The sequence below is a fragment of the Eretmochelys imbricata genome, chromosome 6, assembly GCF_965152235.1.
Source record: "Eretmochelys imbricata isolate rEreImb1 chromosome 6, rEreImb1.hap1, whole genome shotgun sequence".
In the NCBI taxonomy this organism is placed as follows: domain Eukaryota; kingdom Metazoa; phylum Chordata; order Testudines; family Cheloniidae; genus Eretmochelys; species Eretmochelys imbricata.
In genome coordinates, this window is record NC_135577.1 from 30,680,849 (window position 1) to 30,706,124 (window position 25,276).

The 25,276-nt window shown below is 40.4% G+C and overlaps 1 protein-coding gene and 1 long non-coding RNA gene across 2 annotated transcripts in view; one reads left to right on the top strand and one right to left on the bottom strand.

The window, feature by feature from the left end:
• Positions 1–18,627, bottom strand: part of LOC144265600 (uncharacterized) — a 37,009-nt gene extending 18,382 nt beyond the window's left edge. Inside the window, exons 1-3 of the long non-coding RNA XR_013346322.1 lie at positions 18,541–18,627; positions 12,295–12,360; positions 11,238–11,313 (exon numbers count right to left, since the gene is read on the bottom strand). This is a non-coding gene — a long non-coding RNA (uncharacterized LOC144265600). The remainder of the gene's footprint in view (positions 1–11,237; positions 11,314–12,294; positions 12,361–18,540) is intronic.
• The window catches only part of PIK3C2A (phosphatidylinositol-4-phosphate 3-kinase catalytic subunit type 2 alpha), an 87,036-nt gene that overhangs the window by 56,459 nt on the left and 5,301 nt on the right, over positions 1–25,276 (top strand). The window contains exons 14-28 of the mRNA XM_077818333.1: positions 403–514; positions 2,393–2,535; positions 4,835–5,023; positions 5,809–5,902; positions 8,075–8,169; positions 8,549–8,729; positions 9,234–9,338; positions 11,968–12,060; positions 12,800–12,929; positions 15,766–15,902; positions 17,058–17,227; positions 21,216–21,372; positions 21,891–22,000; positions 22,873–23,080; positions 23,664–23,788. Of these exons, the coding sequence (XP_077674459.1) occupies positions 403–514; positions 2,393–2,535; positions 4,835–5,023; positions 5,809–5,902; positions 8,075–8,169; positions 8,549–8,729; positions 9,234–9,338; positions 11,968–12,060; positions 12,800–12,929; positions 15,766–15,902; positions 17,058–17,227; positions 21,216–21,372; positions 21,891–22,000; positions 22,873–23,080; positions 23,664–23,788 (2,049 nt within the window). The remainder of the gene's footprint in view (positions 1–402; positions 515–2,392; positions 2,536–4,834; positions 5,024–5,808; positions 5,903–8,074; positions 8,170–8,548; positions 8,730–9,233; positions 9,339–11,967; positions 12,061–12,799; positions 12,930–15,765; positions 15,903–17,057; positions 17,228–21,215; positions 21,373–21,890; positions 22,001–22,872; positions 23,081–23,663; positions 23,789–25,276) is intronic.

The following is a 25,276-nucleotide window of genomic DNA, read 5'->3' on the forward strand; positions in this document are numbered from 1 at the left end:
ATCATATTCTTTGTTGGGGATTATGATTTTGAGCAGCCAAACAAATGGGCATGCTCCCAATGTTCCCTCTGAGTTCAGAAGCTTAATATAGAACCTCTTTGGAATAAAAAAAAAATTTCCTCTTTCAGGGACGGTTATAATTTGATACTTGGCCTGCTCTCAGTTTGAGAACATCTATATTCTGTGACAAATTTTTGCCATTATAGTGAACCTATTGATAGTCCATTTAAATTATGAAGAGATAGCAGATTAATATTTTTATCATTTGTGAGCTATCTTCTTTTAATGGGTGTTTGATCTGCTTCCCAGACTTCCTACTGTTTCTCACAACTAATTCTTTTTGAGGAGTAGACACAAGTTATAGTTACTGAAATACTGTGCTTTTTTTGTGTGTGTTCTTAGTTTGTTAACTTGTGGGACGAAGCTCTTACATCTTTGGACTTCATCACATGTGACTCCAGCATCAGGAACTGCCTACAAAAGAGGAAATCTCATGGAAAAAATAGTATTGCAGGTAGTGTATTTTCTGATTTAGCTTTAGGGTTCTTGTTTTGACTTGAGTAGATACTGTTTGAATGCTGTAAGTGATCAAGAACTTTGTCTGTCAGCAGAAATAGATACCACTTTTGGGGGGGCACGGGGAACCTCTTCATTGTTCAGGCTATGGTAGGGGATACCAAACCAAAATACCAATGTAAAAACTAGGGCTGACAATCAGTTAACGCAATTTACTCAAAACATTAATTGTGATTAATTGATGTTTGAATCACACTGTTAAACAATAGAATACCAATTGCAATTTACTATTTTTGGCTGTTTTTCTACATTTTCAAATATATTGATTTAAATTACAACACAGAATACAAAGTGTATTAGTGCTTGCTTTATATTTTTATTGCAAATTTTTGCACTGTAAAAATGATAAACAAAAGAAATAGTATTTTTCAGTTAACCTCATACAAGTACCATAATGCAATCTCTCTATTGTAAAAGTGCAACTTAAAAATGTAGATTTTTGTTACATAACTGCACTCAAAAACAGAACAATGTAAAACTTTAGCGCCTAAAAGTCCACTCAGTCCTACTTCTTGTTCAGCCAATCACTAAGAGAAAAGTTTGCTTACATTCAGAGGAGATAATGTTGCCAGCTTCTTGTTTACAGTGTCCCCTGAAAGTGAGAGCAGGCGTTCACATGGCACTCTTGTAGCCAGCATTGCAAGGTATTTACGTGCCAGATAGCTAAACTTTTTTGTGTGCCCCTTCTTGCTTCGGCTACCATTCCAGAGGACATGCTTCCATGCTGATGGCACTGGTTTAAAAAAATGTGTTAATTAAATTTCGACTGAACTCCTTTGGGGAAAATAGTATGCCGCCTCCTCCGTTTTACCCAGATTCTGCCATGTATTTCATATTATGGTATTTTCGGATGATGCCCCAGGATGTTGTTCGTTTTAAGAATACTTTCACTGTAGATTTGACAAAAGGCAAAGAAGATACCAATGTGAGATTTCTAAAGATAGCTACAGCACTTGACCTAAGAATTTGAAGTGCCTTCCAAAATCTGAGAGGGACAGGGTGTGGCGCATGCTTTCAGAAGCCTTAAAAGAGCAACACTCTGATGCAGAAACTACAGAACCCAACCATCAAAAATGAGAAACCACCTTCTGCTGGTGGCGTCTGACTCCGATGATGAAAGCAAACATGTGTCGATCTGCACTTTTTTGGATAGTTATCGAGCAGAACATGTCATCAGTGTGGATGGTTGAAGCATGAAGGGACATATGAATCTTTAGCGCATCTGGCACATAAATATCTTGCAACGCCAGCTACAACGGTGCCATGCAAACGTCTGCTCTCACTTTCAGGTGACGTACACAAGAAGCAGGCAGAATTATTTCCTGCAAATGTAAACAAACTGGTTTTGTCTGAGTGATTGGCTGAACAAGAAGTAGAACTGAGTGGACTTGCAGGCTCTAAAGTTTTACATTGTTTTATTTTTGAATGCAGTTCTTTGTACCTAATTCTACATTTGTAAGTTCAACTTTCATGATAAAAAGATTGCATTACAGCTCTTGTATGAGGTGAATTGAAAAATACGATTTCTTTTTTACAGCAAAAATATTTGTAATAAAAAAAATAAATGAGCACTGTACGCTTTGTATTCTGTGTTGTAATTGAAATCAATATATTAGAAAATGTAGAAAACTTCCAAAAATATTTAAATTAAATAAATGACATTCTATTATTTAACAGTGCGATTCATTTTTTTCATCGCTTGACAGCCTGAGTAAAAACAGTGATCATTGACCACTGATGCAGTAGTTCAGTGCTAAGGGAGCCTTTTCAGCTTTCTGAAAGCTTTTTAAGACTGGCTTCTGTTCTCATTTTTCAGGTTGACTTTCCCTCCCTGGCTTTTGATACTGTATACAAAATTCCACAAGCTGCAAACGGTTTGGTACATCATTCAATAGAAACATTGGAAAAAAATGTAAAGGAGCGTCTTCTTGCTATTCTTGCCAAAGATGGCACCCTTGGGTATGTTCATCTATTGTAGCAATATTTTATCTTTCTACATGTACGGAACTCTGTGAAGAGGAAATTAAGTACATAACTTTAGTTAAATTTTCTCTGTATTAGTCTGAAATATTAGCTTAGTGTTTTTGAAGTCCTGTGATTGACTTCAGTGTTCTGTATGTACCCCAGAAAACAGTGGTCTTGAAATTACAACACCTACTTGTTTATTCCACAGCTTGTACCCAGGCATCTTCCTTGTTACTAGACTTTTCTCTTTTTGACCCCTTTCTGCAAAATGTGCTTGTTCGGACCTCTTCAGACTGTAGGACAGTGGTGGCAAATTAATGACCTGGCAGGTGCTGCGAATGAATTTCTGGCTTTTGGGAGATGAGGGCAGTGGTTATTTAAAACGTTGCAAGGCTACGAGAGAACTAGAGAAGGAAGGAGAAAATGGGAGACTAGAGTTCTACTAAGGGTGGTGCCTGACAAAGTTTGATAAATGCTGTCTCTGTTTAACATCAGATCCTCTAGTAGAACAGGATTACTGACCAGGATTCTGTATTTATAACCGTCTTAACTTCATAAACAGCACAACATTCTCTATTAATAAGGCTGAAATACTGTTGTGAGGGGAGCCTCCTTTGTGACTATATCCTGACTCTCTTCTCTCCCACCCCCCGTCTTTCCCCCCTACCTGGGAAGGAGATGGGATACAGTGTTGCTTGTTATCTCCTAAAACTTGCATCCTTACTAAAGGCTGACGCACAATCTATAGCCACATATGCCCCCTTTCTTTCGCATAAATGAGGCTTGTGTGCCTGGGTTTAGCTGTGCAGTGCTCATTATGAAGAGATTCAGTAGAACTGGAAACACAGGAACCCATTTTTTGGGGGAAATCTATGTAATAAACTTTTCACAGAACAGTTGATAAGTTTCCCGAAGCTGCTATATACGCTTGAGAGATCACTAAAAGAAATTAGAGTAACAGCCGTGTTAGTCTGTATTCGCAAAAAGAAAAGGAGTACTTGTGGCACCTTAGAGACTAACCAGTTTATTTGAGCATGAGCTTTCGTGAGCTACAGCTCACTTCATCAGATACATACCGTGGAAACTGCAGCAGACTTTATATATACACAGAGAATATGAAACAATACCTCCTCCCACCCCACTGTCCTGCTGGTAATAGCTTATCTAAAGTAATCGTCAGGTTAGGCCATTTCCAGCACAAATCCAGGTTTTCTCACCCTCCACCCCCCCACACAAATTCACTCTCCTGCTGGTGATAGCCCATCCAAAGTGACAACTCTTTACACAATGTGCATGATAATGAAGTTAGGCCATTTCCTGCACAAATCCAGGTTCTCTCACTCCCTCACCCCCCTCCAAAAACCCACCCCCATACACACACAGACTCACTCTCCTGCTGGTAATAGCTCGTCCAAACTGACCACTCTCCAAGTTTAAATCCAAGTTAAACCAGAACATCTGGGGGGGGGGGAGGAAAAAACAAGAGGAAATAGGCTACCTTGCATAATGACTTAGCCACTCCCAGTCTCTATTTAAGCCTAAATTAATAGTATCCAATTTGCAAATGAGTTCCAATTCAGCAGTTTCTCGCTGGAGTCTGGATTTGAAGTTTTTTTGTATGTACCTGGATTTGTGCAGGAAATGGCCTAACTTCATTATCATGCACATTGTGTAAAGAGTTGTCACTTTGGATGGGCTATCACCAGCAGGAGAGTGAATTTGTGTGGGGGGGTGGAGGGTGAGAAAACCTGGATTTGTGCTGGAAATGGCCTAACCTGACGATTACTTTAGATAAGCTATTACCAGCAGGACAGTGGGGTGGGAGGAGGTATTGTTTCATATTCTCTGTGTATATATAAAGTCTGCTGCAGTTTCCACGGTATGTATCTGATGAAGTGAGCTGTAGCTCACGAAAGCTCATGCTCAAATAAACTGGTTAGTCTCTAAGGTGCCACAAGTACTCCTTTTCTTTTTTTAAAAGAAATTAGGATATTGTAGGTGGCAGTCTTCCTGTGTCATCTGTGCTGAACTAACACTGCAGTATGGCATTCAGTGCTCTGCCCGCTCAATTTCGGATGAAACTTCAAACGATGATAAAGTTCTGATTGCTTTGAGCAACAATCTACCATTTCAGGGGTACCTTCCTCACTGCCTACTTAAAACTTTGTAGGTTGTATTCGATCTTGGAGGTAGATGAAGTGACTTACATATGGACTTTGGCAAGTGCTTTGGTATTCTTCAGAGTAATGATAGTCATTCTTATGAACTAAACTGCTCTTTGGACTGTCTGCAGGCTATCAAAGGAAGATAAAGAATTTTTGTGGGAGAAGCGACAATATTGCCATGGACACACAAACAGCCTTCCAAAAATATTAGCTAGTGCCCCACACTGGGACTGGGCAAGTCTTCCTGAAATCTACTCACTGCTTCAGCAGTGGCCTCCCCTACCTCCTTTGACTGCACTGGAACTACTGGATTCAAAGTAAGTGAACTTCATAAATTATAGAAACAAATGCACAATTTGTAATTGTGCATTTAAATTGGATGTTTAACTTTTTTCCAATGTTGTTGTATTGTGCAAATAGTTAGCATGCTCGTTTGTAATTCATTGTAGAATTTGTCATCCGCTGTTGAATTACTACAAGTTTTGTAGGGTGCTGCAAAATGCATTGTAAAGTATGTCCACTGCACATTCTGTAATTTTGTTTATAAGCTATGGCTTCCATTAACTTAAATTGTTTCTCTTTGGCTTGCATGGTTGGAGGTAGCTACTGAATGGGCTTCTAGTTAAAGTGCACTTTGATTAGGGTTTGATTACCAACAAAAGATGACTTCTAAACTCTCATTTATAAGAGGATTATCTGGATTTCCTTCACTTGTAAAATATGGCCTAAATTTTTATACCAAAAAACCCCATGTCTACATTTCAAAAGCTGTTTTAATTTCTTTGATAAACTCAGCCAAATTGACATCCTACCATAACATTACAAGAGAAGACTTTAGTGACTCACTTCAAAATCTATCCTTTTACTATGAGAATAGGTTTGCTATCTAAGCAAGCTGCTAAGACAATAAATTGTTAGAGATAGGCATCCCTGTGCCTGTGTTTATACTGTGCATTCTACGTGGAGGGCCTGATACTATTGGGAGTGGGCAAGCACTGCCAAAATAAAAATGTTAGCTCCCAAGACTTAGTCGTGTTTCATGTGTATCTCTGCTGAAGTTAAAACCAATAACAGTGAGTGTGGAGTTGTGATGCTCTTGCAGGTTTGCAGATCAGGAACTGCGAACCACAGCTGTGAATTGGATTGAGGCAATAAGTGATGATGAGTTAACAGACTTCCTCCCCCAGTTTGTGCAGGTGAGATTTATTGCTTTCTCTTTTGGTACATTTTCCAACATTAGAACTCTTGAAGAAAACATTTTTTGGTATATTTTGGGTGCGAAAACACACATCTGGGTCCTTTTTTTAATTAGTGTTGCCATTAGAAGGTTAGGTACAGAGGTGCTATGAGTGATATTAAGTTACTTAATTTACATGCTGGGTTAGGAAGAACAAAAAATAGAATTATATTAGCACCTTCTGGATTCGTGAAAGACTTTGTACAAAATGGTCACTTTTTAAACTTTTATATAAAAACAATAAAAAATAAATACAATGAAACAAAACACATACAAATGCATAAGGTGGAAATAGCATATAAATAACAAAATTCAACGTTCATTATTTGCAAAACCGGGGGGGGATGACCCCATAGAGGTCCTGCAAAGCATCAGTTATTAAAATGACTAAATAGGTAAATAAGTGAGCAAACAACCTGTGAGTATTGGGGACTAATAAATACTAAACTGAAAAGGTAAACAATTTTCATGTGTGACCAGACATCCCAGTATTTTTTCCAAGCACTTCTCTTAGACAGTATTTTTTTCCATTAATGCAGTAGTAGAGTGCTCTCACTGACCCAGTCTGTGTATGAAGGAGGAATTGAAGATTTCCATCTTCTCAAAATAACTTTTTGGCCACTACAATAGTTACTGCAATCCATTTCTTCATACCATCTGGTGGTAATAAATCATCCAGCACCCCTATACTATGCAAGCTTGGACAAGGAACGATGGTGACACTTAGTGTTCTTGAGAGCGCACTGAATATGGTGATCCGGAACACATGCATTTTTTGACAGGTATAGAGGATGTGAGAAAGGTTCACATGTGGCTCTTAGCATCTCTAACATTTGCCATATGTTACCAATCGAGACTTAAACAAAAGTTCTGGAGTCCAGTAATGCCCGTTTTTTGTATTTTGTTCTGCAGGAATTGCAAGGATAAAGAACTTGAAGTTTCTCTTTCACATTAAGCCAGTTATCCTCCCGGGTTTCTGTTGCAGTACTAAGGCTAAGATTTTTTTGGGGGGGAGGGAGGTTCCCCCATTTTTCTTTCAGATTGAGATTGAGAGGGTACTGCAAAGCATTAAGGCATTTTAAGGAAATCCTCCAAAGTTAAGTTTTTCTTATTTCTTAACAGGCTCTTCTAGAGGTGAGAGAGTTAAAACAGATCAATTGTCTCCCTATCTTTGCATGAATCCTTAAGCATAGCTGCTGAAAAAAGGAACTGAGACAGTGGTAGCTGATTGTTATCATGTGATCAAGGGAGACCAGTTTATCACATTGTATATTCAATTTTTGTTCCTTTTTCTATCCAGATTGTCTAAGCGTGGAGTTGGCCTTGATCTTGAGGCATGGGTTATCCCATAGTGGTATGAAGAGAATTAGTAAGATCAGATGCTGTAATTGTCTTAACACCTTGCAGGATGCCCCATGTAGATGCAAACATTGGATTTTCCCTTAAGGGTGTGGGTAGCCTTTAAAGTATAGAAGAGGGGGAGCCAAATGGCATAGCTAAGTGTAGTGGTTTTTTGGTCTCAAACCAGGCTGGTATGTATACAGAGGCACTGGAGAGGGAACCATCTTAAAATAGGACACATTTGGAATGCTAGATAATAGAGATACAAATCTGGCAACCCCATACCTCCAGTTGCCCAGGATGTTTTAAGGGTCTTGTGTGACAAACAAGGCTGTTTTTATCCCGTATAAATTGAATGATAAGCCGATTTATTGAGCAAAAAGTGAGGGAGTGACCTTTAAAAGCCAATAGGCTAATGACATAAATCAATCTGGGGCAGATATTTATTTTGGCTATTTTTTTGTTCTCCTGAGCAAGGATAGAGGTAGGGGAAATGTCATTACTGACATCCCTGGTTATTTTCATATATAGTCTATATTTATAAAATTGTTACTCTTTAAAATACCACTACAGCTTCAGGTGTCTGTTTTAAATTAGTTTCTCAATCATCTAAAACTTTCACAGATTATCTGGGATTAATAGCCAAAGCTAGTGGGTTTACTCTGCTCTGAGATGCTAAAGATTCTCTGATCACCACTGAACTTTAAATGTTAGAGGTAACTCCCCAAAACAACCAAAGGCAGTGTATAATCGAATATAAAAATTGACTGACTGATTTTCTTACATTTAGGCATTGAAGTATGAAACCTACCTGGACAACTCTTTAGTCAGATTCATTTTGACTCGGGCATTAGGAAATATTCAAATAGCACACTGTGTATATTGGTAAGAACATGTCTTTCATTATCATTTAATTATAGTCAGATTGGTGTTTCCAGAATAAAGTAATTTGTCTAAATGCTAAAATTTCAATAATGTTTGACAGGTCAATGGATGTTACATCAAGTCAGCATAATATGCAAAAGATAGTGTTCCTTGTAATAAAACCAAATGAATCCATAAGAACCATATACATATAGTTTTCAGAATTACATTACTTGCTGTAAATCAGTAACTGCTTATGTGTGTGCAGCGTTGTGTAATATCACTTGTTAACAGACTTTTAAAAAAAGGCTTGCTATTGAACTCTATCTAAAATGTTCGCTTTAGAGGGGAAATATCGCTTTGTAGGGAAAACTAGTAACTTACATACCTGCTATTTCAGGCTTTTGAAGGATACCCTACATGATGCAAAGTTTGGGGTAAGGTATGAGTGTATTCTTGGTGCCTTCCTCTCAGTCTGTGGAAAAGGCCTGAGGGAAGAGCTGGAAAAGCAGACCAGACTGGTACAGCTTTTGGGAGTGGTTGCAGAAAAAGTAAAACAAACAAGTGGATCTGCTAGGCAGGTGCGTATGCGTAACTTCTAATTTTGTGTGTTAAAGAGGGATACAACTGACTTGAATTTCAAAGTAAATTTACTCAGCTTTCACATTAAATACAGCACTGTATAAAAGTATAGTAAGATGTTTTTCATCAACAGATGTTAAATGTTTCTTCAACAGAGGAGTAAAAAAAATCAACAGATTTTTGTCAATGACTAATCTTCAACTGTTAGCTGTAGCTTTGGTGGGGGAGTAGTTATGATGCGAGGAAAGGAACTGACAATGAAAAACTTCACTGGCATGGCATTAGGGCTGTACTGGTGGGGTTATGTTTTTTGGATGAGAAATAAAATAGAAGTTGTGACTGTGGTCACTTAAAATCTCATGGCACTCCTCAGGAATTAGGGCATTGGCTCTGCTGTTCTACGCAATTACTTTGCTTGTCAAAAATATCCCTGTTGGTATTTTAATGGATTAATGACAGTTCTGCATATTTATTTATTTATTTATTTATTTATTTGCTCTCAGGTTGTCCTGCAAAGTGGTATGGAACGTGTACAATCCTTTTTCATGAAGAACAAATGCCGTTTGCCTCTTAGTCCCAGCCTTGTGGCAAAAGAATTAAATGTCAAGGTACAGTATGGAAAGATTTTTAAAATCAGCATTACATGCTTGTAATTCCTGAAAATGATCAACGTGTAGAAAGGAATACTTCATATATATGAAATGCGTTACACTGGTGGGGGATCTTTTTAATAAGAGCCTTTAGAACTAGACAATAAAATTAAATTAGTTGAGCAGAGAGACAAAGATTGTGGAAATTGTTACACAGCTAGACCAAGGTCTGATTTTAATTTACTACTTCATCAAAACCCAGTGGAGCTCTTCTTGCATAGCAGCAAGGACCTGGTCATACATGAAAGTCATAAAAACATTGTGTGAGAACAGAGGAAGTTTCAAAGTACGTGAATGGAAAAGTTAGACAGCCTCCAGCAATGGTCAAGGGAGAAGGAAATGTACAAGACTGGCTGCTAATATTTTGAAGTATATATTGTGGGATGGAGCTAACCAGCTGTGTGATTGGATGTGTTCCTCCATGCTAGGGAAGACTCTATTTTAAAATAAGAGTTTTTATGCAACTGGAAAGGTTAGTGAAAGCAAAGTTGCAAAACGTGCAAGATCTGACAGTCTTTAAAGCCTCTGAAGCACAAGTTGCATACACTGTCTTACATGCTTAATAATACAACGCTTATGCATTACACAATACATATACTAAAGTTGTAAAATAAGATTATAATCCCATTCCCTTATGAGGCTGAAGTTATAAATGCAAGCAGAAGGGTGGCTGGAACAAGAAAACATTGGAGTTCTGAATTTCATGCTGTGAAAAGAGGAACTCTGTCTCAGAAATTGTATAAGCCTCAACACGGCTGACACTTAAATCAGAAACCAATAGAAACTAGAATGTTCCAGGAGAAAGCTACAGTAATATGATTCTAATGGGTGTGGGGCAGAGAAATGACAAGCTGTAAAACTTCTGAATAAATTGATATCAAACTAACATTTACTGAACATTGGTCCTAATCGCCGTGAGGGACCTGGTGGAGAAGATGAATTGAAGGGAACATATTATGTAATCAGTGGAAAGTAGGAAACTGAGATATGGGAAAGCTCCAGACTTGTATTCTCTTCAGATCTCAAACTTACAGTTCAGAGGCAGCAGTAAATCCAACTTTGAATAGCTTCTTCAGTTAAGAATGTTGGTCCCTATTTTTATTTTTTTATTTTGATGTTAGGCTATATTCTATCTTGCAATACCAGCATATGTACAAAAATTTCACAACTATAAATCAAGGGATTGCTGCCCAAAATAAGCAGATGTGTTGCCCATAATCACCTTGGTGAAAGAGCCTGAATACCTGCATGGACTTTACACCATTTGTTGGTTATCAAACTGACCCTCTGTCTAATAAAGGCAGTAAATCCAAAAATCATGGGGCATATGGAGAATGCTCTGCCTCTAGCCCAGAGATGTTCAGATCTAGGCATTTTTGTCTAAAGTTTTGTCCAAATGATCTAAGCTGTTGTGACCGCACATAAGGAGAGGCATGGACATGTTTTCTTTGGGGCATGTTTATCCCACCAAATTCAGGGTAACAGTCATGTCCATCATACAAGGCCACCAAGAGGGAGGGGCAAAAAGGGCAGTATAAGTGGCGTTGCAACCTGGCACACAGTCACAGCACCACTCACTTATATTTGGCCTGGTGGCCTCTCCGTTGTGAGTGACAGGCAGCTGGGCCAGAAGCTGAGTGCACTGTGACCCTGCATACCAGGTTGCAACACACAAAGCGGGGAGCTGGGACCAGCCCCATGGGACAGGAGCCACTGCTGCCAGGTTAGCGTGATGCAGGCAATCTCCCACACCCTACCCCACTCCCACCTCTGCTCAGTGGTAAGTTGTTTGGAAGGGTGGGAGGCCTCAGTTTCTTCTTTTGCCCTAGTCCCCCAAAAAGCCCTCTGCAGCCCTACCTTTCCATATTTTAGGAGAAATGGGAGATGGTGTGCAGACTTCTGAAAAATTCATGATTCCAACCAGGAAGACAACCTAGTAAAGATTTTTTTTTTAAATAACTGTTTCAAGTTAGGAAATATATTTGTTAGTGATACTGGCATATTAAAATACACATGCCAGTAAAATGTTATGTCACTTGATTGTATACCAGCATAGAGAAGACATTGTTAGGGAAGAGGCAGAATGACCAAAAGGAGGAATGTTGTCACTACTGTTAACTAGCAGGCATGTCAGAACTGGGCATTCAGGTGATAGTGATTGGAAGATTAAACTCCATTCCAAGATGTTAGGCGTATAGGCTGGTGAATTGAGGGCAATGAAACATTTTAACCTGATTTTTAAATATGCATGTCAGATGTGAATCTATTAAATATCAACACCAAAACTTAAGAATCTTTCGGGTCTCACAAAAACAGCAGCGTTTAGTTACTGGTTGTGTGATGCTCTCAGGAATGGGACTATGAGACAACACACTGTAGAGATACTACTTTGTGATATATTGCCACTTCATTGATCTCAGAACTTGCGTTGTTAGGGTGTGCAAACATTCCAAGTATTAGTGACTTTGTCTGGCAGGCTAGCAATTTTAAATCTCATCTGCAAACTATTAATGTTCTATTTTATTTGAAAGCCAAAAATGTTATCACTTGGTATCCTGCTAAGGATTAAACTATCATGTACTTGCAGGCATGTTCCTTCTTCAATTCTAATGCAGTACCATTAAAAATCACATTGGTGAATGCAGATCCTCTGGGAGAAGAAATTAATGTTATGTTTAAAGTAAGTTTTTTTTTGGGTTTTTTTCTCCCCTGTTCTACTGGAGGAAAGATATGGGGTTATGATAACTAATGCCAACAAAACTGGCTAGCTTTGCCACATATCTATGGGCTATTAGCTGCATCTTGAATCTTCTCTTTATATTTAGAAACTGACTTAAGTAACTAGATGAATGAAAACAGCTCACCCCGCAAGAGTGGTTCACATTTGTAGAAGGTTGAAAACTTTTGTACTTACATGGCTCCCATCGTGGTCCTATCTTAATGCTTCACAGTCTTTAATGTATTTATCTTCACAACACCCCTGTGTGAGGTAGAGCAGTATTAGCCCATTTTACAGATGGGGAAATTGAGGCAGATACACACTAAGTGACTTTCCCAAGGTCACACCCTGTCTATAGTGGAGCTAGGAATTGAATGTTTCCCAAGGCCAAGTCTAGTACTCTAACCATTAGACCAGCTTACCTCTCCTCCCCTTCTTGGAGTGAAAGTGTAAGATTTAAAAAGAGACTATATTCATCTTTCAAACAGTATATCTCAAGGGCTAACTGAGATGTCTGTGTATTGTATAAACTAAAAATCAGCATTTTATATATACAGACTTCATTATGGCCCATCATTTATCCTTTCTCTACACTTAGCAGAGGAAACAAGTCATTCACAATTTAAGAAGAAAAGTATGGTTTTTCTCTTATCTGTCGAGTTCATTGTTCAAAGTATCCTTTTTCTGCTTTTTATTTAAGGTTGGAGAAGATCTGCGACAAGATATGTTGGCTTTACAAATGATAAAAATCATGGACAAAATCTGGCTGCAGGAGGGACTGGACCTGCGGATGGTTATCTTCAAGTGCCTTTCAACTGGAAAAGATCGAGGTACCGTAACCAGATAGAAACTGCCCAATGTATTCCTGCACTTGTCCCCGTGAGGGGCTCTACAACAGATTTTTGGCATCATGCCTCAATCAGTTAAAAGCCCACCGGTTCCTTGTGAATGGCAGATGTGTGTAACAATGAATGCTAGCAATAGACCCCACGCCGCCGAGGGAAACTCAACACAAGAGCAAGAGTGCTTTACAAGTGTAATAGTATTGTGAAACTAAACTGATTGGAATCACCCAGTAGTTTGCTTCAGTTTGTTGGAGATACTCTTCTGCTCTTGACCACTGAGCTCCTTGGTGATCCTTACAGTTAAAGATCAGTGGAACAAAAAAGAAACATGAAAGTGAAAGAGAAACAGAAATTAGATGCAGTGGAGAAAAACAGAACTGAGAAGGATGGATGGAATACAGTAGCAATGCTAATTCTGGCATCCCATATAATACTTTCAGAGATCTATTTAGATCAAAATTGAACTGCTAAAATGTTTGAAGCCATTACCATGACATCAGTCCATCAGAAGAGATGATCAAACTCGCAGGGAGACAGGTTAGAATCAGTACTTGCGTACCTTTATTAATTTCAGTTTTTACAACGGAAAATTTTAAAAATCCAATAAACTTTGCACCACATACTCTGTTTACACAGAAATGAGGCAGCCTTTCCTTCAACACTTGTTCTGACTGGATTTGATTCACAAAACATTAAATGCCTTGGAGCTTAAATAGTGGAAGGTGTCCTACATAGGCAATTATTGACTAATGCATTGTGGGCCTGATCTTGAGCAGCACTGAGAACTTGCAACTCTTTGAAGTCAGTTGGGTCTGACCCAAAGGCACCCACAAAAGCACAAATGGCAACTTTAGTACTATAAATATTGGCATCCAGATAAACGTGTCCGAGAATAAATTGCTTTTTGAATACAAAAGCTTTGCTTTGGAATGTACAGAAAGCATTTCTTCCCATCTTAAAACTGCTCTAGACTGACTTACCATGTAATGCCTTTTTTCTGATCAGTCTAATAAAGTATTTTTAAAGTACTTCCAGTGTAATGAACAAAAATGGAAGCTCTATTACAGATTTGTGCCTGCTGCTTCCCCTCTTCTCCAGAAAACACACAAACCTACTATCCAAATAGGGATTTGTGGTTTAGCTATAGGAATTCTTTCTTTTTAATAGCCCCTTCTCCTAAATAAGGCCCCTTGTAGCACCACATATTGAGTATTTTGTGTTGCTCTAGAAATAAGTCAACTTGGAGCCTCTTCTACTCCAGCATGTCACTTATACTACAGAGTTAGTCACCTAAACTACGTCGGAGTGCACATGAGATATTTTACAGTCATTACGTAATGATTATGCCCAGTGGTGAGCTGGATCCGGTTCGCACCAGTTCGCTGGACAACCGGTTCTAAAAGGGCTTCTAAATTTAACAACTGGCCAAAAGTGGTGCCTTAGGCGCCGACTCTGTGGGTGCTCCGGGGCTGGAGCACCCATGGCGAAAATTTTGTTGGGTGCAGAGCAACCACCAGCAGCTCGCCACCCCGCTCCTGGCCCCAGCTCATCTCACCTCTGCTCCACCTCTGCCTCCTCCCCTGAACCCGCTGCCCCACTCTGCTTCTCTTCTCCTCCCCCCCCCCGCCCCCGCATCAGCTGTTCACGCGGGAAGCCTGGGAGGGCTGAGAAGCAAGCAGCGGCTTTGTGCTCAGGCCCAGGGAGGCGGAGGTGAGCTGGGGTGAGGAGTGGTTCCGCTACGCATGCCCCCCCACCCCCCCCCGTGGCCCTCCTCATGTGCCCTCCTGCCCCAGCTCACCTCCCTGGGCCTGAGTGTGAAGCTGCTGTTTGCTTCTCACCTTTCCCTCCCACCCCACCCCCTGCTTCCTGTGCAAACAGCTGATTCGTGGGAAACCGGGGGTGGAGAAGCGGAGCAGGGCGGCACGTTCAGGGGAGGTGGCGGAGGCGAGCTGGGGTGGGAGAGCTGCCAGTGGGGGCTCTGCACCCACCAAATTCTCCCTGTGGGTGTGCTCCAGCCCCAGAGAACCTACGGAGTCGGTGCCTAAGGTGCCACTTTTGATGTGATCAGTGGGGGGAGCAGCTGCTCCCCCCATAGCTATGCTTCCCCGCCCCTAGGAGCCAGAGGGACCTGCTGGATGCTTCCTGGGAGCTGCCCCAGGTAAGCACTGCTGGGACTCCCCATCTTGCCCCCCCACCAGGTCCCTCTGGCTCTTAGGGATGGGGTGGGTGCTCACTATGGTGGCCCATGAGTGCCCCCAGAACCAGGCAGGAGGGTGTCAAGGGACAGAGGAGGGGGGTGGATGGGGCAAAGGTCCTGGGGGGTGGGCACATCAAGGAACGTGGTGGGTTGGATGGGGCAGGAGTCCTGGGGGGCGGGGCACAACCCCCTTGTGGGGTGAGGAGGGAACCGGTTAAGATTTTTGGCAGCTCATCACTGATTATACCCAATACTAGTTTTACACAAATGGCATATTTAACCAGCTGATTGTTCTTTTGGAATCAAAGTAGGAGTTACCTACGATATTCCACAAACCTTAACACAGGTAGTAATAACACACAAGCCTAATTTGCTTACATACATTTTGTAGTATACTTTGTAAAATTGCCTGCAGAGAGGTTTAGCAGACTAACAAAGTTAATAGATTTTTTTCATTGCTTGAGACTGGGGTTGGGCTCTACATTTTAAAATCAAATGTCTACAGGAGACTTCATACCAAATGAGAGGTAGTGGAAAATATAATGTAAAAATAGGATTTAAACCAGTAGTCTTTTTTCATGTGTGCTCTCTCCCTCTCTCTCACAACTTAATTTTTATGTAAAGGAATGGTGGAGCTTGTTCCTGCTTCAGATACACTTAGGAAAATTCAAGTGGAATATGGAGTGACAGGATCTTTTAAAGACAAGCCACTTGCAGAATGGCTGCGAAAGTATAATCCTACAGAGGAAGAATATGAAAAGGTAATTTCCATAGTCTTCCTTTCAAATGTTACATTTTAAGTTACAGGAGAATACAACTCTTCTGATTCTGCCACTAAATAAGTTTTCTAACAATCTGTTCTAAGGTATTTGGGAAGCTGAATTTTCTGTACTGTATCTACTTCAGAAAAGAAATCAAAACTGACTGTAGGATTGTAAAGGAGTCTCTTTTGGAAACAGTTTAATGTTTCACTTCAGAAATGTCTGTGGAAATGTTTTCTAACTGTAGGAAACATTTCACTCCAAAATTAAAAGTAGGGGGAAGCATGACATTCAGGGCTTATCTACATGACAAAATTAAGTCGACTTAAGTCCACGAACAGCCACCGCAGTAAATGAAGCAGTGGTTCACGTCCACACTTGCTCTTCCAGTGGGCGGTGCATGTCCTCACCAGGAGTGCTTCTGCCAACTGATGTGGGGCATTGTGGGACACTGACAGCTGGATCCTGCACCCCATGCCCAGCTGATCCAAACTGTCATCTGGGCATGGGGCTCACAGCTCAGAGCCAAGGGCTCCAGCTGATAGGTGATGTAAGTAACCTTAGTGTCTACCCGAACACTGCATCACCCTAACTATATCAATATAAGTGCTACGCCTTGCGTGGAGGTGGAGTTGTTATGGTGGCATAGCAGGAGATTTACTTTGGTGGAAGCCGCATTGTAGTGTAGACACTGACATAAATAGAATGACATAAGCTGCCTTGCGTTGACCTAACTTTAGTGTAGAACAGGTCTCAATTTTAATCTTGGCTTAGAAGATATGGCCCCTTCTCATGCTGCTTCTCCTTTGGATGCAACACTTCGTTATCAGGCCGGGGTATGCAGATATGGTAAACACACGTTCTTTGGCCTTTGCTTGTGCTTTATCTCTGAACAGCCTTTTCTCTACCTTATCTGCCTTCTGACCCCCAAAAACCTAACAAATTGCCTTTCCCCTTAGCAGTACAGTGTACAGAATTTTTCTTAAATGAATAGCTTCCCAAGTAGTCTAAGGGAAGTTTACTTAAGAACTGTCAGCTGCCCAGAGCCACATCCCTATTGTAAAAAGTGAACTCAGAATGAATGATCAACTGAAGTACATTGTTTTTCCCATTGGTAGATTCGCTTTGATCTCATTTACTTTTTGCTAATTTCAGGCTTCAGAAAACTTCATCTATTCTTGTGCAGGATGCTGCGTAGCCACCTACATATTGGGAATCTGTGACCGTCACAACGATAACATAATGCTTCGAAGCACGGGACATATGTTCCATATTGACTTTGGAAAGTTTTTGGGCCATGCACAGACGTTTGGTAGCTTTAAAAGGTATCTTCTGCAGTTTAGCATTTGAGAATGCAAGCAACTTCCCTTTTGCATTTTTCCTCTCATGATTTAACATCTAAATTTTTGTTATCACGGTCCTCAATGTGAACTTAGTATTGTCTTCAAGCTCCTGTGTATGTGGGTCCCACTCATAGTTCACTTGTCTTCTGCACAGGAATGCAGGAAGTTTTCTCTAGCAGTGTTTACTAGGGGTCGGACATGCTCTTCCGTTTCTCCACACAAGAGCATAAAGGGCAGGGTGACCCAAGTGCCAGCCTGTTCCTTCTGACCGTCCTGGCAGAGTTGGAACTTCTGAGTCCCTTTTTACAGCTTTTAGATTGTAGCTTAGGAGAAAGTTAGTTTTTATATTTTATTGCCTCTTGGCTTAAAAAAAAAAAAAGTAATTGTATTTTAATAGGTAGTTGGTAGCAATACTGGGTTTCAGCCATGATGCCTCAACCACGCTTACCGGATTTTAAATCTTGCCTGTTGCGTAGAAGAGTAAGTCCACTTGAAGAGACTAAGAGACATGTTTGGAGGCTGCAGAGATGTGTAGGCTGCATTTACTCCATGGAAGGAGGGAATGGTAAAACTGGCAGACCCAGAGAAGGAAGGGAGAGCCAGAAAATTTGGAAAGGGCTCAGGGAAATGCAGCATGGTACAGGGTGGAACAGACCTTGATTCCGGGCTAGCGGGTCCTGGAGCCAGAACCCAGAGTAGAGGGTGGGCCTGGGTTTCCTAACCAGCCACTGGGGAAGTGGCACCAGCAGGGCAGTGCATAAGAAGACTGCCTGAGCATGTTTGGGAAAAGACTTCCCTCCCCAGAAAGGAAAACCACGATAGTGACCTAGCCAGAGCCCCATATCATGAAGGGGAGGCTGTAGTTCCTGGAGTGAGAGGGGAGACTCTGCTGGAGGAGGGTGCAGCACCTAGCAGAGCTAATTCCCAGGATGGCCAAGAGGATGCACCATCAGCAGTGAGTTCACCTCGTGACGAGGATCTTCAGTTTTTTTCCCCATCAGAGTTACCAGGCTCCTAAAAGGTTTAAATCTCCTGTTACCACAAGAAATGGTATTTGAGTTTAGTGTTTGTGACTTTAATGAAACGTCTTTTTGAGTCCGTATCTTGTTTTATTCATCATTTATCCATGAAAGCTGAGTTTCTAGTGGCTATTACCACATAGAGTTAGCTAAAGCCAAGCTCTCATGTCTACCCACCATAGACTTTTTCATATGGACAGTTACATTAAGACCTCCATCCTAAAGTCATACCCAAGTTAATACAGGATTTTCACAGTAACCAGTATATTCACTTACCAGTTTTCTATCCTAGGACTCTTGCTTCTCCTGCAGAATCAAAACAAAACTTCATACTGTGGATGTCGGAGCCCTCTTGTATTACCTAAACAAAACAAGACCGTTGAAAAATCTTAGATTGTGGAATATGGCAGAAGGCTCAGGTCAGACCACTCTGTTTCAGCAAGTTTCCACTGACAGAAGTATGTAGAGCAGCTATGTGGTCATCAGTTCACACACTTAATAGACATTACTCTTTAGTGGCATCATTAGCTGGAAGAGCTGTTCTCCAATCTTTGTTCAGATAACCATCTAGCCGCCCACCTCCAAAGAATCAAACTGCTTGCTAATTATAGTAAGTGGGATCCATGTGCACAGGCGATCAAAGGTGAAAGAATGGTTACTTACCTTATAGTAACTGATTCTTCAAGATGTTCTGTGTTTGTGGCTCCCACGACTCACCCTTCATTCTTGCAGCTCAGAATCTTATCATTGGGACTCTGGGCAGCAAAAGAAATTGAGTAGCCTTTGGGGTCACCCCGCCCTTTATGCTCTTGGGTGGGGGAGCAAGAGCACCTAAAGCGCATGCAGGACTCCTAGTGGACACTGCTAAAGAACTTTCTTAACTCCTGTGTAGCGGGCACAGTGCATCATAGGTGGGATCCACATGCATAGACCATCTAGAAAAATCATTTACTGTAAGGTAAGTAACTGTTCTTTTAGGCTGAACCACCCAATTTCCAAAATCTGTTTTGGATTCTCATTGTAGACTACTGTGCTTCTGAAAAGTCTCCACAATCTCTCCCTGGCCATCAACTTTGGTAGTTACAGCTCTGCTTGAAGAATGTCAAGGTGTGAAGGCTGCTCCTACATACTGGAGATGTTCTGTGCATTTAAAAACTAGACGCACAGGTGTAGCTTTAAAATAGTGGTTACTATTCCAGCAATTGGAAGATCAAAATGTGCTAATTGGCACAACTGTAGTCTATATTTCATTTCTATAATTTCAGAAATATCACTTTTTCCTTAAGGATATTATTTTTTAAATGAATTTCCTGGACCAAAAGAGCTTTGCACAAATCAGTGAAAAACCTAAGAGTTTTTATAAAACCAAACATCTTGGAACCAGGATATTCTAAGATGAGGTTAGTGTAGCTTTTTTAAACGTTGAGATTGTTTGGGGAACAATTAACTCTGACCCCATGACCCCAGCTACCATGTCATAGCTCTGTTCACCAAGGAATAGCTGTGTATAATTTGTGGTATAGCTTCTGTATGCTGTTTTGGAGGGCATACAATTATATATTGCATGATGGAGTACCCTAAACTTTATCAGGAATTGAAAGAGATATGGTAAGGACCCAGGGGTATTATCTGCTGTATACTTTGGAGTGTGGAAGAAGTAAATTGCACCATCTGGGTCACAGACCAATGGTGAATGAGAACATTTTCCTATAATGCATATGGAGGATGAGTTGAAACATCTGTGTTTCTGACTGTCAGCAAGTGGATAATGTGAAGAGGAATAGAATTCATGTTTGGATGGATGGATCATTCTTATGCGCTGGATGATATACTGTATTAGTGTGGGGTGCTGGGTTGTCTCCTCAACGTGCAGTGCCAGAGAGCACCAGTGCTGAGGGTCTCTTAGACTAGAGTCCTTCCTTGGCACTGTCACGTACCGATGCTGGGGTACTCCATTAGGACGCACTCGGTGCCGGGTCCTGGTGGTCCGCAGCAGACTGGGGATGAAGAGCAGATTCCAAGAGCAACTGTTTGTCGGAAATCTCGCTCCTTTTTTGTCCTGGGGTGGAAAGCCCTGCAAATTTTGCACCTTTCTGTCTGGTGTACCTTCCCCAGACAATTCAGACATGAGTCGTGGGGGTCGCTCATTGGCATAGGCTTACTGCAGGTTCTGTAGCATTTAAAGTCTAGGGCTCACGGCATACCCCGGAGCCCAAGGCGGGTGTTAGGGATTGGGGAAACTCTGCTCCCAAACCTTACTATATACACTATCTCCTAACATTAACTACAACTAAACGAAACTAACTATGGAAAGAAGGCTAAGCGAAGCATTTGCTAGGCAAGCGATCGCAATTCCAATGACCATCACTTCTAGTAAAAAGGAACTGGGGTTGGCAGGGTCCTATATCTAGCACCATGAAGCCCCTGCTCTTGGGGGCTCCATACCTGACCTGATGGGAGCTGCTATGGGAAAACTTTCCAACAACTGTGTACACATTGCGCACACACCTGATTGGAATTGACATGAACAAGCACTTGAAGACTAACCTAACTTTTTATTCCCTGGTGTTTTCAAATATAGTTGATTTTACACTGACAATTTTAACGTAGCTTAAAGTTTTTTTTGACTGGAAATTACTACTTTCTGATGTTACCTGGTCACAGAGTAAAACTTTGGATTCATTAATTATTAAATATGATTTTTTTGGAAAGAATATTGTTTCCCTTTGAAATCATGGCTGTAACATTAGAATTATGAATAGATCATACCCTGTGAGTGAGACTGACCTGCTCTCTGCAAGTCCAGTGATTGATTAATGCATGTAGTTCAAGCTCTCGGAAAAATACTGTTTTAGAATAGTAATTAAATTTAGCAAATTGCAACTAAAAGTGCATGAAATTCCAAGAAAGTCCATTTAATAAACTGTGTATTTTTGCTTTCTTTTAAACAGGGATCGGGCTCCTTTTGTGCTAACATCAGATATGGCCTATGTCATTAATGGTGGTGAAAAACCTACTATCCGTTTTCAGTTGTTTGTGGATCTCTGCTGCCAAGCTTACAATTTGATCAGGAAACATGCAAACCTCTTGCTTAACCTGCTTTCACTGGTAATAGTTTTTATTGCACATAATTTTCTTGTAGTTTCATTGTGGATTTTAGTAAGTTCCCTCCTAGGAAGTTACAGCTTCTGACAAATCCAGTCTATACAAAAAACCTAAATTGTTGGCATTTATACTTTAGAAGCACTTCTAAACGTGCTGTTACAAGCCAGAAATGTAGTAGTGTTCCTGTGGAAATACTGGGGGTACTTGTTACTGAGATTTTTTTACTTAGTTTTTGCACTATGGAAACTAAAATACAGCATAAATTTCCTACCTCTTACTACAGAAGCTAAAACTAAAGTAACTGCTAAATATTAAGAATTCCAAAACTAATTTTTCTTCAACTCTGATGTTAACGGACACAATGTGGTGGTGGGAGTATTTATTGGTTAATAGCATTAGTATTTGGGGCATTTGGGTACTACATTAATCAAGTTTGGGGCCCTTCGTGTTTTAATTATTTAAATATAAAAATAGATTTGATATCTCGTTCCAATGTAAAAATAGTAACTCGTCTTCTATAGATGCTTGCTTCAGGGTTACCAGAACTTACTGGAGTTCAAGACTTAAAATATGTCCAAGATGCTCTTCAGCCACAAACTACAGATGCAGAAGCTACAATTTTCTTTACAAGGTACTAGATAAGTGACAAGTGAAACAGAACCAAAATATATAAACTCACCACTTTTTTTCCTGTTAGAAGCTCCTGCACTAAGATACTAAAACACTGTAATACTTACAGCTTATAGAAGTTCAGTAGTCTTGAAATTATCCTAATTATAAAACAAAATACTAATCTGTTATCTATCACTAATTGAGATCTGTACAGAACTTCATTTTCTCAAATGCTTAAATATAGGGCTAAAATGTTGAGGCTGTTTTTAAAAAAAAATAGTGAAAATTCTAATGCATAAAATTCTGGGGGTAGTAATAGCTTAACAGCTTTATTTTGCTGTCCATCAGACTTGCACATTCATGAGGAAATATTCCCTAAATTGATTCCATAGCTAATATCACTCTTCTAAAGCTGTTTACAGTGGGAACCCTCTTGTGAAGTCGCATCTTTCAAAGAACAACTCTCACTGGAACTGCAGTTTGCCATGTTTTAGAAACCGTTCAGAAATCTAATTATAAATATTTTTGCTGTATCCAGTTTTCACTAAGTGAACTACTGGATCTCCTGCAGCATATTGTTTGTTGATTGTTTAACCTAAATTAATGAAAAATATGGTATGCATACAGCCTTGACAAACTCTGGACAACCTTTGTTGTTCAATATCCAATACTCAAATTTTGGGTAAAGTTATCCCAGCACATGCAGAAATGTCATCATGTCAATGGACCAGTAACCATTTTTTTTTTGTCAAAACGTAATGTGTCCTTTTACCTCAGTGAGGATTTGCTATATTTTAGAACTTGGAAGTTAAGGTGCTGACTGACAAAATTGGAATGTGTGCTCTGAATATGTAATTGTGCTCCAGCATTCAGTTATTTTCTCTTTTATAGGCTGATTGAATCCAGTTTGGGAAGTGTTGCCACAAAGTTTAATTTCTTCATTCACAACCTGGCTCAGCTGCGTTTTTCAGGCCTACCTTCCAATGATGAGCCCATTCTCTCATTTTCTCCCAAAACATATTCACTTAGACAGGATGGTCGAATCAAGGAAGTGTCCGTGTTTACGTACCAAAAGAGGTACAACCCAGATAAACATTATGTAAGTGTGTGGATTTTATTCCAATTTGTAAATACTCATTCTGCATGCTGCCACTGCCATACTTCCTCTCCACTGTTCACTTTTATTCACGTTCTCTTCCTCCAAATAAATTCAACTCTTATTAACAGAGAATTAGTCTATGCCCCAAAAGTAAAAAAAAAAAAAAAAAAAGGGGGGGGGGGGGGCCAGCAAAACATAGCTATTCCTAAATGGGTTGATTCCGTTGTTTCTCTCAGCTGCCTATTTACCTACCAAGAATGGGAACAGAACATTAATTAATTTAGTGTAGAATACATTACAGGTTTACTGTAATTCTTCCTAAATCAAGCATTATAATCAGGGAATTAAGATTAAATGTAAAAAAGACATGTTAAGGTATGGAGAAAGTAGTACAGTTAGTGTACCCAAACAACCCTGTAGTAACTCTATGCAATAACAGTATGATTAAGAAGTTTAGTTTTTGTGGACCCAGATTAAATTGTTTTTAAAGACCCATTAGATTTTTTTTTCCACATGGTGCACTACAGCTATGGTTATTGCAATGCCCTAACTGCCTTTCCATATCTTAATGTGTTTAACGCAGATCTATGTGGTGAGAGTCTTGAGAGAGGGGCAAGTTGAACCAATGTTTGTCTTCCGGACATTTGATGAGTTCCAGGAGCTTCACAACAAACTTGGTATTCTCTTTCCTCTTTGGAAGTTACCAGGGTATGTTTCTAATTAAGATACCTCCTGTCCTTTATGTAGACAAAGGAATTTTATATTACACTTTCTTTCACTGAGTTTTTCCAGTGTTGGCATAAGTGTAAAGGGTGAGAACTTCCCCTTTTAACTCTGCTGTTGGGCTCACATCCAGAAATATATCTAATCATGGATGACAACAAAAATAGCCACTGTCTCTCTTTGAAGAGGGGAGGTCTTTCTTTGCTTAGTAAGACATCAGCTTGCTGTGTTTGGTTTTCCTAAGTTCAAATCATTAAGGTATACAAAGTATTTCTTATTTTAAAAGAATTCTCTTTAGTTCCCTTTTGAAAGCGTCTCTGTGCTGCTGACATTGGGTCACAACAATTTTCATGATGCCCTGATGATAAAATTGGAATGAAAATTTGGCAGGGTGTGGCCTTTTTGTAAGGGATGTACCTTTTTGCCATCCCTATAAAAATCCACCCAAATTTGACCAATCAGTTTGCATATGTTCAGTGGCGACTTCTTATATTTTAGCAGCTAAATTCCCCAAAGACTTTGTCCACATTGAGCATGTTCCATCCCATAACTGATCAGGATGTTCTCTGCAATTGCTGCTGTTGGCTGTACCAGGGCTCGATTTGAGAGCAGGGAGCCTCTCTCCTGTGCTCTGTAATGCCCCTGCTGCTCCAAGGTAGCATGGAGGAAAAAGCTACCTGATTCAGAAAAGAGCTGGACCTGTGGGTGGTAGATTGGGATAAAGTCTCCCTATCCCTCTGCTGTCAGCAAATATCTGTGAAACCCACTGGCCAAGTGTCCAGTTTAGCTAAAGTGCTAGTCCACATGCAGGATGAAAAGCTATCAATCAGCCTGCTGTCAATTACTCCATTAGCTCAAGTGGTAAAGGTTTGTGTGATGGATCTCAAGGTTCCAACCCTGCTGAGGACCCGTGTGTGTTGATATGACGACACATGGAACTTCTGTCTTTCGTTGGCTTTTTTAAAAAAAAACCTGGGGGAGCGCGCGCACACACCCACACCCTCCCCCCATGTTAAGGTTGCAAAGTTAAGCAGTGCTGGAATTAAGGATGGCCGGACAACCTTAATTCATCTTGTGTATATGCATTATGTTGTAGTCATTGATTACATGACCGTATGCTATTTTTTTTCCACAGGACCCCAGCCTCATTCAGTGCACAGGCTGGACCTGCTCTGGGATGAGTTGGGGTTATGTGCTGAAGGAGGTGGTTGTGTGTAAGACCCCCTGCTTCATAAGGTGGTAGGTGTGTGTAGTGAATGAAGCTAGAGAGGGCAGGAAGACAAAGGTTGGTCTCATGAGTAAGACTGCTGAAGGCTGCCCTCAAGATTTGTATTTTATTCCTGCCTCTGTCAGTTCCTTTTCACAGATAGTGACTAATTGTGTGTTCAGTTTTTTCTGGGTGCCTGACTTTAGACCCAGGGGTCTAATTTGCAGAAGGTCTGGACAGCTGCAACTAAAGTCAGTGGAAGCTAT